General features: G+C 39.8%; 2 protein-coding genes across 3 annotated transcripts in view; one reads left to right on the top strand and one right to left on the bottom strand.

Moving 5' to 3' along the window:
- Positions 1-281: 281 nt before the first annotated feature.
- zgc:162879 (ras and EF-hand domain-containing protein) lies at positions 282-12,277 on the top strand. Its single transcript, XM_034233627.1, has 17 exons — positions 282-851; positions 2,187-2,339; positions 4,074-4,164; positions 4,494-4,589; positions 7,462-7,539; positions 7,625-7,740; positions 7,826-7,894; positions 8,152-8,233; positions 8,358-8,428; positions 8,519-8,708; positions 8,788-8,889; positions 10,454-10,598; positions 10,683-10,764; positions 10,883-10,997; positions 11,079-11,192; positions 11,303-11,379; positions 11,462-12,277. Exons 1-17 carry the CDS (start codon positions 520-522, stop codon positions 11,562-11,564), a joined length of 2,016 nt encoding a protein of 671 aa, XP_034089518.1. The 5' UTR covers positions 282-519; the 3' UTR covers positions 11,565-12,277.
- A 93-nt stretch (positions 12,278-12,370) lies between these two features.
- Positions 12,371-13,989, bottom strand: part of fkbp16 (FKBP prolyl isomerase 16) — a 33,475-nt gene continuing 31,856 nt past the window's right edge. For both annotated transcript variants that reach the window (XM_034233628.1, XM_034233629.1), the window contains exons 7-8: positions 12,876-13,013; positions 12,371-12,792 (exon numbers count right to left, since the gene is read on the bottom strand). In XM_034233628.1, the coding sequence (XP_034089519.1) occupies positions 12,706-12,792; positions 12,876-13,013 (225 nt within the window). In that variant the 3' untranslated portion in view covers positions 12,371-12,705. The remainder of the gene's footprint in view (positions 12,793-12,875; positions 13,014-13,989) is intronic.

Genomic DNA, 13,989 nt, shown 5'->3' with positions numbered 1-13,989 from the left:
GTTATGCTGATTCAAAAGAGGTAGTATGGAGCAGAAATGTCCATTTACAATATTAAAAAAGAATATTGCCACAATGTTAACATTTTGTAGGTTTTAATCATAGTTTTAATAGTCTTTCTTTGCTGATTCAGTCTCTTAGGGTGGCGTCAGAAACACTCTTCAGACGGAAAGGGAACAAAGAGGAGTATCTCTGATAACACTCTCACACACCTTAAAGGTAAATAGAGCCACACACTTGCGTATGTGTTGTGTTTCTATTGTATTACAGAGTTACTCCACACAGGGATGGCATGCAGCAGGATTAAGCCGAATAAATAATATTTCTGCAGAAACCTGATATAATCCAGGTAGGAAGAGGCACACAGGGTGCTTTTATTCGGAATACCCGCCTACACTTAGATTGGACCAATAAGAGGATCCTCCGACATTTAACGGAGGCTTTTATTGTGTTGACACGCAGCCGAAGTGAGTCCGTGTGGGAAGAAGCCGGGTTTAATTTTAACCATTTGTATACTTTGTATGTGTTTTATCAATTTAAATATGGACCCACCCAGCCTTCATAGGTTATTTTCTGCTTGTGATGTGAACAAATCCGGTAAAATAGAGTACGAGGACTTCACGGTTGTATGCCGGGAGCTGAACGTGTCCCAAACTGAGATCCAAACTTTGTTCGACAAGTTCGGTGGGGACCAGGACGGATACATCGACTACAGCATGTTTTCCTCCAGGTTTCAAGAGGTTTCTGAGACTCTGGATCTGGCGTCTTTTGGCGCTGGGTCGTTCCAAAACCAAGCGTGTCCGAGGGAAGAGTTTGCCGGCAGGGTTGATGCGGAGTCTCTTCTCTCCGAAAGGTAAACTCACATCCGGCTGACAGCTCCTGTTTACCTTTAGGATTTGGTAGCCAGTGTCATTTTGTTTAACGACTGCTCTGGAACCTGTTGCTGGACGTTTTCCCTCTTTCCTTTAACTTGAACATAGTTTATTTCAAAGTTATCAAGTCGGAAGCGCCTTGTAACTCATAAGCCACACATACACAACATATACCAGTGGTGTAAAGTAACATGTACATTTACTCAAGTACGGTACTTAAGTACACTTCTGAAGTACTTTACTTGAGTATTTTAATTACATGCTACTTTAGTACTTCTACCCCACTACAATTCAGAGTTAAATATTTACTACTACTCACACTCCACTTCATTATGAAGTACCTGTAGTTATATATGGATTATTGAGATAAACAATATGATTAACACTTAAATATGACCTTAGTTCCACCTTTACCATCTTGATAAACACATGATGGTATCAATAATCTGCATAACAAGGACCAATACTTTTTTACTTTTACTTGAGTAACACTTTGAATACAGTACTTTTACTTGTAACAGTATTTCTACACTTTTCTACTTTTACTTAAGTACAAGATCTGAGTATTTCTTCCACCACTGAAAGATACACATTGAATTAACTAAGTGAATAAAGGTGTACCTTTGTATATGTTAATGGTGTAGCTGGCATCCAACTGGCAAATGCGAAGTGGGATTCTTACTTTCAAAGTGGCCATTATGGAGAAGGAAAACTACAGATAAAACACTCTGACAACCATATGAACAGCTTTTGACTATAAACGGTTAGTATTTAGAACATAACATCTTACTACTACTGTATCATCAACCACATATCTTACATGCATTACTTCTGTATGGAAGTGTTTTCATAACAATGGTATTCAACAGATCTGCAAGTTAAACATGTGAGAGGGACACATTTTCTCCAGTTGTTTTAGCAGATCTTAATACATGTGGACAAGAGACTGTGCTTATTAGTGTATGTTTGTCTGCTGCTGTTCAAGTCATATACTATAATATACTAACAATTATGCCTGTAAAGGAATTACTGAGCTTTATGTACATCCACCTGTTGCTGAGCCCAATACTGTGAGGCACACATGATAATGTTTTGTTTTATAAAATGTTGTTACTGATAAAGTTGACAATATTTAAATTCTAAATGTAGCTAAAATAGGCCTAAAAATGCTGCTTCTAGATACAATTTTGACATTTTATTGAATGCAGGTGTTGGTTAGTATTCTGGTTAGTATTTGATAATAGAAATTACATTTTGGGTAGAAATGTAAGTGCCCCGTTTATTGCTGACAGTAACTGTTTGTCCTCCTCCCACAGTCTCAGGGAGCAGCTGGCGGATCTTTACCAGACTATTCACTCCTCTGCAAACAAAACGCTTCTGCAGCAGTATGAGGAAGTAATTAAATCTCTGATCAGTCTAAACCTGGAGAACAGACTGGAGTGTGAACAACTGGAGACCAGTATGAAGCGGTGAGCATAATGTGGGGTCAGTGCAGTTCAGAACATGTGTCCTGGGAAATGGAAAGAAAATTATTATGAAACTTTTTCAAACAATTGGCCACATTGCAAAGGTGTTTATGATGATGGACACGTGTTAGTGGCTAATGTTCCTGTATGAGCAAAAATGGTTAAAAGTTCATTTGTTGGACAGTTTGCTTTTTAGTTTCACACAATTCATTGAATCATAATTGTACTCAATGAAGCAAAACTTCCTGTGGATTAGTTTTGACCTGAGAGCTGCTGCCCTCTTGTGGCGGTAAACCACAGAGACTATTCATTCCCCAGGCACTGCCTCCACTGCAGCAACTGGGATTAACTGCTTAATTTAAACGACTAGTGTGTAGTAATCATGGGATGTATGGCGGAAATGTAATATAATAGTAATAATAAATATATTAGTATACATCGACATATAGAGCGGGTCTTCTTCCTGCCATGTTGTAGTGCCATATTTCTGGAGTAACCACGAAACTCCCAAATTTAAAATGTACCACCTTTGGATAAATAGATTTCAATTTGTTTCTAACTGTATTAAAAGTCAAGTTCTTAGATACTGTACAGCGTTTTCAAGACACATTGTACAAACACAATTCTGGAGTAAACACATTTTTCTTTGAAAATTGGACTGAAGTCCCTTCAGTGTCCTTGGCACAGAAAAAAGATGCTTGACTATAATTTCAATGTAATATGTTTTACATTGGTTACTGCTATTCAAGCTGAAGAACCTTAAGAATTATTTTAAATATAGGTTGTGTTTAAAAGAAAGACGTTAGTGACCTGTCACATAGTACCTTTAATCCACTATTGAATTTCACTCCTACACATGGGAATAAACTCTGTACAAGCTGTTTTTGTTTAAGCTCTTTCTGTGGTTCAGTAACCACAGGGCATGAGAAAGGTGACATTCCTCATTCAAGGAAGAAGGAAGACTTAAATGTGCTGCCTGCCTTGCTATTTTAGTCCTTTTACAAACTAGATACCCCCATCTATTGTACCTATGTTTCCACTATGTTGTGATGAATAGACGTTTGACATATTGTCCTTTTAAAAAAAATATACTAAACTAAAACCATTATACATGGGGTAATATTTATAAATATTACCCCCCCCCCCCCCACACTGGTATGTTATTGTGTTGTCTGACAAGAGCACAGATGGGGCGAAGCCTGTAAGCTAATTCAGGAAGTCAACTCGAGCACCAATCAGACATTAACTCGTGACGCACCTCGTCCCTCTTACAACCAACCAAACACATTCTCCTAAACATGCCGCTCTATTTAAGCTGCCAGGTCTTCCTGCCTCTGCCTCGCTTATGCTGCTGCTGCCACTGCTGTGTTCACTTGCTATTGCTACGTTCATGTTCCTGCTGCTGTGTTTCATGTTGCTGCTGCTTGCCTGCCCCACCACCACCCCAGCTTCCACCTGTAGGCTCGGAGGATAGTTCTCTAATCATCACTCATGTTCTTTGTAAATCTGTGGAGTGATGAGGCCCGAGCCTAGACGCCAAACTCAAACTATATGCTGCTTCTAATAAACATATTAAGAAACTCGTGAGTTGTCTGACTAAACAGTCACAACGACAGCAAGTTCAAGTCAGTCAGGTAGCATTTTCAAATGGATTTTTGACCTCTGTTGGAGATTCTGCTTTGATTTAGAAGCGGTGAGGCTGCCAACAAAATTGAACATACTTTTTTGTTCAAACAGAACTGAAGAGATGAACAACAGTCAGCTGACAGAACTGGAGGAAGATATTCAGCAGCAGCTTGCCAGAACAGAGGAGAGAGTACGAGACAATGTAAGTATGATACCTGCAGTATTAGAGTGGATGATGGCTCCTGTGATTTACACTTACATGTCTATAGAAAGGGAAATGTATCAAATCAGATAAATTGGCTGTCATAAAAGCAGCTGCAATTAAGCAATAAAAAGCAAGCTGAGAAATAGGCAGACAAAAAGTTTTCTATAGCAGAGTGCACATTTCTCTCTACCTGCATATTTGTGGTGCAGCACACAGCTGCAGGTTACAGGTTTCTCCACAAAGAGCCTCAGTGATGCAGATGAAAGCTTCTCTTCAAGGCCTGAGTCTGGCCGCGCCTCTTCACTTCTTTGGTTTCATGTTTGTAGGAGCGTAAGAAAATGGAAGAAGTAATGGCGAATTTTCAGAGGAAGCACAAGAACGAGGTCACAGACCTTCATGCAACAGTGGACAGACTGTTAAAGGTACGTTTCTCACAACCTGCATTTACCTTGTAAGAAGAAGTAGACTGATGATGATTATGTTCTCTAAGATCATAAAAAAGAAGAGCAAAGCCAGGGTACTGGGAAAAACAAACCCTACACCTTTGCATATGCATCAAGGGCTCAATTTCTGCTGCAACAGACATCCACGTAAACACTTTCTCTAATTGTTTAGGTAAACTCTCAAAGGGCAACGTTTTAAAGACTATTCAGCCATTGTGAGAGAATGAGTCACTTTGATGAATTAGGGGTGCAGTGTAAGCTGCACGATTTTGGGAAAAAATCTAATTGTGATTTTTCTGACAAATATTGTGAATGTGATTCGATTTGCAACATTTGTTTTTAAGCGACCCAACGGAAGTTTATTGTAAAATGTGGCCATATCTCCGGCAAGGAAGGTCGCATCAACATGCTCCCGTCTCTAGCACCCCCGCAGCCTGAGCTACGAGTGAAATAACTAAACTTACATGAAACTTCCGTTGGGTTGCTTTAAAGGGGACATATCATGCAAAATGCACTTTGTGATGTCTTTTATACATAAATATGTGTCCCCGGTGCGTCGGGGAACTCACGCAGCGTCAGAAAATACAACCCTCTCTTTTCCTCTGTACCCAAATCTCTAAAAACGGGGCTACAACGGAGCTAATCCAGATTTCCATCCGATCTGACGTCAAATCGGCAGCGGACCCTGTTATGCTGTGTTCGTTATTCTCGCGTCCAGGAGAGAAACTTTAAAAGGAGAGAAGCTTTAAAAGGAGACTAAATGGAGTCTCCGAGAAGGTTCAAATGGTTACTTTAATTAAAAATATGGCGCGGTAATGTTACAAACAGGATATTGTTCAGTCAGGAGAGAAAGGCTGCAGCTTCCTCTCCCTGTGGTGGCCGTCAAGAAGAGAGCTCACAAGCATTCGTCCTTCCCGCTTGCTGGCTGTTTGCTCCTCCTCTCTAGGGGCTGTGACGTAGGAGACTTCCCCCTCGTTCTTCTGTGTCCGATATTGCGTTAAACGGAGGATTTCGACATTTTACATTCATTGTATAACTAGACACGCCTCTTCTCCTCCTAATCTCTTTCATGACTTTTCATCTAAATACATTTCAAACGCTGAAATCAACACTCTAAAAAATACAGGAAATACTTCACAGCATTTTGGTTCCCGGTAGTTCTGGATGTTGTCACATGCTACCCACGTCTGTAAACAATAACGTATACAAATAAACTGTACCTTCATTTAATATTCAGCAATAATAATCTCTTGGTTCATTTAGTTGTAGTGTTAAATCAATAGGTTTCGGTGTGCATCACTCCATGTCATTTTGCTGCTAAATTCACATCTATAGGAAATGATATATTAGCCACATGCTAAATGCTAACTGGAGATGAAGGATTTTCAGAATAAAAGCTTGGTATTGAGAACTTCCGTTTTTTTCCAGAATAAAATAGCATTTAAACTGACGGTATGTTTAAGCTACTTTATGCTATCAAACATTGATTTTAATTTCTAACAACCCACAGAAAGTTGCTATCAGAAACGATGCCTGACGTGTTTTGGACGTAATCTCGTCTTTGTTTACATTAGCAAGCCTCGCTAACACTCAGAGCTAACCTGTACTGAAGAGCACATGTGTTTAAAAAAACAGGAAATAAAAAAAGAACTCACCTTGTGATAAACCTGCAAGAGAAAAGGCATTTGAGCTCCATACTATTTCAGAAATAATCCTTGACGTGGTTTAAATAGGATGGCGTTTTATCACAACCGAATTTAACTTTATCTCCGGTAGAATTCTGATCAGGCATTAGCTCCACCTCCTCTTCTTTCTTTTTCTTCAAGCTAAGCTGTTTGGTATTTTGAAAAAAAAACTTCACAGAAATGTTTTATATAGGTATGGCCCTACAATATATTTTTCAAATATAGCATGATAGGTCCACTTTAAAGTCAAGCTTCAGTTTAAGATTCACCCTGTAATAGATGTAAAACATGTAATGGAGCATTACTAACCTGACTCAGATGGTTTGTTTCACCAAAGCATCTAGGAAAGCTCCATTGGAAGCCATTTGGAAAGGGCAGGCACTTTCAAAAATACTTGGCAGGTGATTGGATCAATCTGTCTATCACCTTCTATCATGGGCCACTTCTGATTGGTTAACAATGGCTGGTACATGTGGAGCACAGCACTTCTGATTGGTGTGGATGACTGACACACAAGAAGAACAAAACAAAACAAAAAAATGTAAAGAAAAAAAAAAAGGTTACAAATAATCGCAGGCTTTGCGATTTGATAATCGCATCATTTAAAATCGCGATTTCGATTTAAAATCGATTAATCGTTCAGCCTTAGTGCAGTGCAGGCCATGCTATATTCCATAGTTTAAAAATAAAGTGCTAAAAAATAAAACTACATTCTTGCCCTGCACCTAAAGTGTCACTTTTCGTTTTATGTTAAAAACTTGCACTAGTTACAATAATATTATTTGTAAAAATGGAGCATCACTGTCTCATACATGATTGCCAATAACAAAGACCAACATTTGGCAGGTTAAAAAAGACTTGGCTATGTCTTATTTTACCATAGAACACAAATTGAAAAGCATGTTTCACAGTAAACATGCTTTCTTTTACAAAGTGAGTTAAAAATTGTGCTTGGCAGTGGTCTTTATTTAAGAAGTCCCTCTTATTGTCTCTACACCATAGAGTAAACAAAACAATGTAAACGCAATAGCTGTTCGGCACAATATTAATTATACAGGTCTGCAGTAGGGAATGTTCATATCTTTTTCTGTTTTATTAAAAACACAATGGCTTATCAACATTTGAAACTGTTTAACAGCCTTCTTGTGTAAATGTCTATTCTGAAGAGCCTAGAGGACTCTGATTCCAACAATTCAAAGGAGGAGGTGGTCAGGCTGAACAGACAGATCACTCATCTCTCACTGGTGAGTTCTCTGTTGTGATTGTTTTAGTTGAGTCACATGTATGTAGTGTAGAATTGTTCCAGTTATTCATAAAATCTCTCCACAGGAAAACGAGGATCTGCGGGCCTCTCTCCTCCAAGCCCAGACAAACATCGCTGTCCTGCACTCAGAGATGGACAAACTGAAGAACATGTACGCAGACCAGAAAGCTCAACATGGGAGGTGAGGCGGTGTCTTTAAACTCGACTCAACTCGTCAGTTGTCATCCAGTACAACATCTTGTTCATGTGGTGTTTATTCTTTACAGAGAAACGGATGAATTGAAGAGGATGGTTATCGAATACCAGTCATATGCCAATCAGATTCAGATTCTCCAGTAAGTCTGCTCTTCTCTTCATGATGCTGTCTAGTGTGAACATTTAGGTAGTGCTTTTTTTTTGTGCAGTAATCAAGAATGCAGGGATTTGGTATCTTAGGTGTCAACACTTTCCAAAAAGTTCCAATAAAACGATTATACTGTAGTAACCATCCTTGTTGTCAAGGCTTCGTATACCAAAACTAAGCAGAATCCTTTGTAAAACTGATAATAAATGGTACATGTATCTGACTTTGTGTTCTTGAACACATCATTAGGGCAACAAACAAAAAACTGTATGACAGCAACGACGGGCTGCGCTCTGCGTTGGCCAGTGAGGCGGTTGCAGCTAAAAGGAGGGTGAGTCCTGTTTTTCTGATACACTGACTTTACATCAGATAGAGGCTGACAATAAATAGTTTTCACTGGTTCAAGTGTTATAATACAAAAGTTTCCTCCCTGACATTCCTAATCTGCTCAACAGCTGTCTCCCCAAAATGAAATCCCAGCCCGAAGGATGAAGCCCCTCCGACAGAGCACACTCAACCATAGCAGGTACATAAAGTTCTGTGGATCTGCCGATTGATCTCTCTGAATTAAATTGCCACAGCTAAAGCCAGCATGTGTGTTGATGCTTTGGTGCAGCTCGGAGCCGGATCCCAGCAAAACGACTTTCTCTCATGTGTCCACCTGGGCGGATAAGTACCTGGACAGTGGAGTGTCGCTGCCCATGGACACGGCTGAGGGCTCGTGCAGCGATTACGACAGCGACGACAGTAGGGTCTCCGTAGAGACTGTGCATCACAGTTACTCCTATGTCCCGTCTGATATGGAGGTCAGGTTTAAATAATGGCTCATGTTATGCTGGTAAACTGTGACAACTTTAAATAAGTATTTACATTTCTCTGTTACAGATTTCAGAAATGCAATCTGAAGCCACAGTTTCAGTAGCTCCCAGCAAAGCAAACTCTATCACATCGTCACTACGAAGACGTTTGTCTGCATTTTCTACAAAGGTACAGCTTTTCGATTCATAATAACCTCCTTCCCAGTTAGTGTTAATGCAGGGACTTGTATTTGATCTCAATTTCAAATAGAATAAATGTAGTTTAAAATGTTACGTTTTCTGCACTTCTGACAGTGTGGCTTTTGTTGTGACACCCAAAACAAAGCTAGGTTTAATAAGAGTGATCTATCCTCTGTGTTTAACAGTCCCAACAAAGTAGAATTTGCCTTTTATTGAAAAAACACATATAAAAATGGCAGAGGAAAGTCTACAAAAATAGTTAAAGGTCACATGTCATGGCCATTTCCACTGATCATAATTCCATTGTTGAGGTCTACTAGAATAGATTTACATTGTTCAATGTTCCAAACTCACATTGGTTTCGCATACAGCATCTCTGTATAGTATGTGTATTCAGCAGTATTCACTCTCTCCACTAAACGGCTCGTTGCAGCTCTTGCCCCTCCCCTCCCTGTGAGCCCAGTGTGCTCCGATTGGTCGGGACCAGTCGGGACGTTGTGAATCGCGCTGAGCTCCGTGGAGGTGTTATTTCCTTGTTTAGCGATACACAGCGAAACACAGCCAAACTCACCCTGAGCACACACAAAGTCACAGCCGAAGTAAAAACAATAAGTGTGGCTTGATATTGAGTAAGAAAAAGGTTGATAAACGCTGTGAGAATGGGTCTGCAGAGAGAATTTTGCCGCGATCCCAACTGTCTGTTATCAGCTTGCAGGCAGGGAGGAGAAATCAGCAGAGCTGCTTGCACTGAGTGTGTGAGGAAGTCCGTGGATTGGTCAATTTGGACCAATCAGCGGGGGCTTAATGTAACGGCTCCGCGGACGTAACGTAACGGCTCCACGGATTGGTCCATTTCGTTCCGGGGACGACATGACATCATGATGTACCCGGAAGAATCAAATGGACAGTGACGTATCTCCAACGAGGCGTTTTGGGGAGGTATTTTCTGTTTTAGAGTTTTACTCGCTACATGGTGTACTTTGAGGGTTTTGACTCTGCACACCGTTTACATGCATAAAAACCTTCATAACACACAAGGGGACGGGTAATAACCGGAAAAGCATGACATGTCACCTTTAATGTCATCAGTTACATACTGTTCATCAGGCTTAGTGCTTATTGTTCTTGTTTTTCTAGGCCACTTACTTTGGTGAAGAATAACATTACATTGCATTTAGCTGACGCTTTTATCCAAAGCGACTTACAATAAGTGCGTTCGACCAACAAAATACAAACTTGAAGAAAACAGAATCATATAAGTACATCAGGTTTCATAGAGCTAAAACATTTCAAGTGCTACTCAACTGGCTTTAGATAAGCCAGTCCTTTATTAGTATATAAGTGCTTTATTAATAATTCTATCGCTCGAAGTGGAGTCGAAAGAGATGAGTTTTCAGTCTGCGCCGGAAGATGTGCAAGCTATCTGCTATCTGAATAAACATTCCCAATCAACCAACCAAATGCTTACTGCTTTCTTTATAAATGATCACTAAAAACTGAGATTTTCCACATTAAATTGGACAAGCTTGTTATCTTGTGTTGTATTTCTGAAGCATTTAGGAGCGGACATAGAAGAAGGTGTGGGCCCGGCTCCGATGTACCGTCTTGTGTTAGCCGGAGACGCAGGAGCGGGGAAGTCCAGCTTCCTGCTGCGACTGACTCTCAACGAGTTCAGGGGAGACATGCAGACAACGCTGGGTAAGAGCCACCGCATTGACATCACATGTAATCCAACACTCATTCTTGATTTCACATGTGTAAAACTGCTTTTTTGGTTCTCAGGAGTTGATTTTCAAATTAAGAGGATGCTTGTAGATGGAGAGAGGACGAGTTTGCAGATCTGGGACACAGCAGGGCAGGAGAGGTATCATCAGGAAGTTACACATGGAAAAAACATGGTGTTATCTATTCAAATTGTTGCTTTTAATGACTCAAGATGGTAAAATACACAAGAGTAAAAACAGCGTTTCTTTGGATTGTAGGTTTCGTAGTATTGCCAGGTCTTATTTCCGTAAAGCTCATGGAGTCCTGCTCCTCTACGACGTCACCTCAGAAAGCAGCTTCCTGAACGTCAGAGAGTGGGTGGATCAGATTCAGGTAACAGTGGAAATGTTGCATGAAAAGTAAAATAGTGACACCACCTAATATATTAAACAATGTTGTTTGTTTTTAATACAGGATTCAACAGAGGAGAAAATCCCCATGTGTGTTATTGGAAACAAGGTGGACCTCCGAGAGCAGCTTCCAGAGGGGAGCTGTGTGAGCACTATTCACGGAGAGAAGCTGGCCAAGGTGTGTAGCTGTTCATTCCACCTGATTACACCGTGTTTATACAGACACCCAGCCTCCCGGGTGTCTAAATAAACTGCCTTCAGTCAGGTATGTCGATGCTTTGCTTGCAGACATACGGCGCCCTGTTCTGCGAGACGAGTGCCAAAGAGGGAACCAACGTCGTGGAGACAGTGCTTCATCTCGCCAGGTAGGAGGCCAGAGAGACAGAGAGTTTGAGCTTTCCCTTCACGCACCATGGCAACACTTTGACTTGTTTCTGATTCCCACAGAGAGGTGAAGAAAAATGTCACACTGAGGCGGCAGTCAGATTCTCAGGTCAGACTGAGTCCATCCGGCAAGAGGAAATCGCTCAACGCCTGCTGTGGACTGTAGACTCTTATCTGTAGATATGATAAAGTGATTTCTATTTTATGATGAACATAGTTTTCCTACATATGTTAACCTTTAAAATATGTAACTCCCAAGCCTTAGATATAATATTTTCATAAATATTCATTATCTGATCAAAATAAAGATTTCTATTGTTGGAAAATTGCACATATATAAAAAAAAATATAAATGATAGAATGTAATCATGCTATATCATCTTAGATTGTATTTGGTAGTAAAGTCTTTTTATGAAGTAAATAAATAAAATCACTGAAACCTCAAATGAAATGAAATGAAGTAGTTGTTTAAGGTTTTGTCAGACATGAAAAATATTTTTAGTATTTTTAAATGAATGCCATTTTCCATTTCAGACCAAACATGATTCTTGAGAAATCAAGATGTAATAGCAATTTTAACTGTTCCAATGTCCTATATCCTTTGCCATTACTTCACAGGAGGGTTTAGAGTGATCCTGACGCAGACACAAACAGATCAGTTTCCGGTCTTTTGCTGCAGTTTAGAATGATGTTTATTGCTCTACATACCAAGGTTTAAGTACACTGTGTCAATAGTTGTGGTATCGGGGCTGTCTGTCTGGTGGAATCGGTGTGCTCGTCCGCCTGTGTCCTCGTCCTCCTGTGTCCTCGTCCTCTCCTGTCACCTATGACCCCTTGTATACACCCGGTGCAGCTAAACCCCACCACCAGGTGTTCAAAAATAATATTGCACTATACATATAACTTAAATAAACTGAGACACCAACAACACCCATAAAATGGCTCCTACACAAGAGAAGAAGACAAAGTTGATTATTCGTAATATTTTATTAAGCAAGATTATTGCAGTTTCAACGCCTTCAATCATACAGAAATGTACTCCCTTTTCCAAATAAAAGCAGAAACAACTGAAAAGCTACTTGTTTAAAGCTTCTGTATTTCATATAAGCAGAAATCTCTGCTGGTATATTCTCAATGCTTAACTATATTTCATTTCATATTTACTGTACAATTTGTTAGTGAAACATTTTCCTACTATAAATACTTGGGTTGCAAACCTTCTTCGTGTCATCACTGTATACACTTTTTTCAGATGAAAGGAAAGAGGACTGAATATCATCATCGTCATGTGCAAAGTGTGCAGGATGTCAGTTTCTTGCAGTCAGAATCAACGATGTCACTAAGCTGCCCAAGGCCACAACCAGAGCTCCAAGTATAAACTTCCAGGAAATTCCCTGAAACACAACAAGGTCAGTCAAAATCCAGGGAGTTTTTATAATCAGAATGAAACTGAGGAAATATTTGTGTTGTAACTCACAGATGGCTTCTTCTTAGAAGGAATCAGGAAAGGTGTGATGTTATCTCCAAACATTGCTGCTGGTTTAGATATCCATTCCTGAGTATCCTTGCCTCCTGACTGCCGTCTGACCAGTTTAGATAACTCTGCGTGGATCGCCTGAAGAAGAAAGAAAATGTCTAAACATTCTGCGAAAAAGCTGCTATTTGTACAGTAGATCGAATGTTGGAAATAAGACATTTTAGCTAAAGAGAAATGTGAAGTTGTAATTTTGAAAATGTCCAGCAGGTGAGAGCAGAGGTCTGAAACACAAAGCCTTAGAAAGTAGACAACAAATCCCATCGTTATTTGTTTTCCTTTTACATTTCAATTTATTTGTCCCTATGTGGTCAGGCAGTATCACTTAACAGCATATTTTCTTAATACTTTCATTAGACTAGTTTGTAATTTGTCATACTATCTAATATAATATTAAAAAACAACACATGTATTCTTGTTTACAGTATATAACTACATTTGCTACGTATTTTTGTTATCACGTAACACACTGCAGTACAATACCTTTCTCACAGAGCAGCTGAATAAGTATTTAATCCAGCATCAAGAGGGTGTAATTACCAAAGCAGCAGATCTTTTTGTTTGGTCTAGACAAGACCAGACATTTCTCTGATGGCAGTGTACCATCAGAGAAATGTGGGTCAGGTCACTGTAACATTGGCAAACCATGTCGTAAACAGCTGATGGAAATGGACTCCTCACACTTTATTTACACTTTTCCAAATAAGAAAAACCAGTCTGCAGTGAACAAAAATAATGTTCATAAACTGAGATTGTTTTGCTGTGAAAAACTGTCCATCAGAGAAGCTATCCTAATCATAGCGTCTATACTGTATACCTGCAAGCAAGACTCCTCTAACTCCACTTCTATTTTTTGGGGGGCACAGGGCATTAAACAATATTTAGCTCATGCATGTGTTATTTTTAGGTTTTCTGGCTGATCTAAACATTGTGGTCACATCTGTAGACTGACTGATGTGCAGTTTGCCAGATAGACAAACCACACAAACAAGACAGAACAGGGCAGGCCTTCAACTGAAGTGGTTCACCGGGATCCAAGGCATCTCTTTTTTCTCCA

The sequence above is a fragment of the Gymnodraco acuticeps genome, unplaced genomic scaffold (assembly GCF_902827175.1).
Source record: "Gymnodraco acuticeps unplaced genomic scaffold, fGymAcu1.1, whole genome shotgun sequence".
Taxonomy (NCBI): domain Eukaryota; kingdom Metazoa; phylum Chordata; class Actinopteri; order Perciformes; family Bathydraconidae; genus Gymnodraco; species Gymnodraco acuticeps.
Note: the sequence above shows the minus strand (reverse complement) of the source record. Positions and strands in the feature narration are given on the sequence as shown.

Bases quoted from the DNA above. Each gene is read 5' to 3' on its own strand.
- zgc:162879 (XM_034233627.1), top strand. From the start codon at position 520: ATGTGTTTTATCAATTTAAATATGGACCCACCCAGCCTTCATAGGTTA. The intron at 7,540-7,624 runs GTGAGTTCTCTG...ATCTCTCCACAG, and splicing joins AGATCACTCATCTCTCACTG to GAAAACGAGGATCTGCGGGC. The intron at 7,895-8,151 runs GTAAGTCTGCTC...ACACATCATTAG, and splicing joins AATCAGATTCAGATTCTCCA to GGCAACAAACAAAAAACTGT.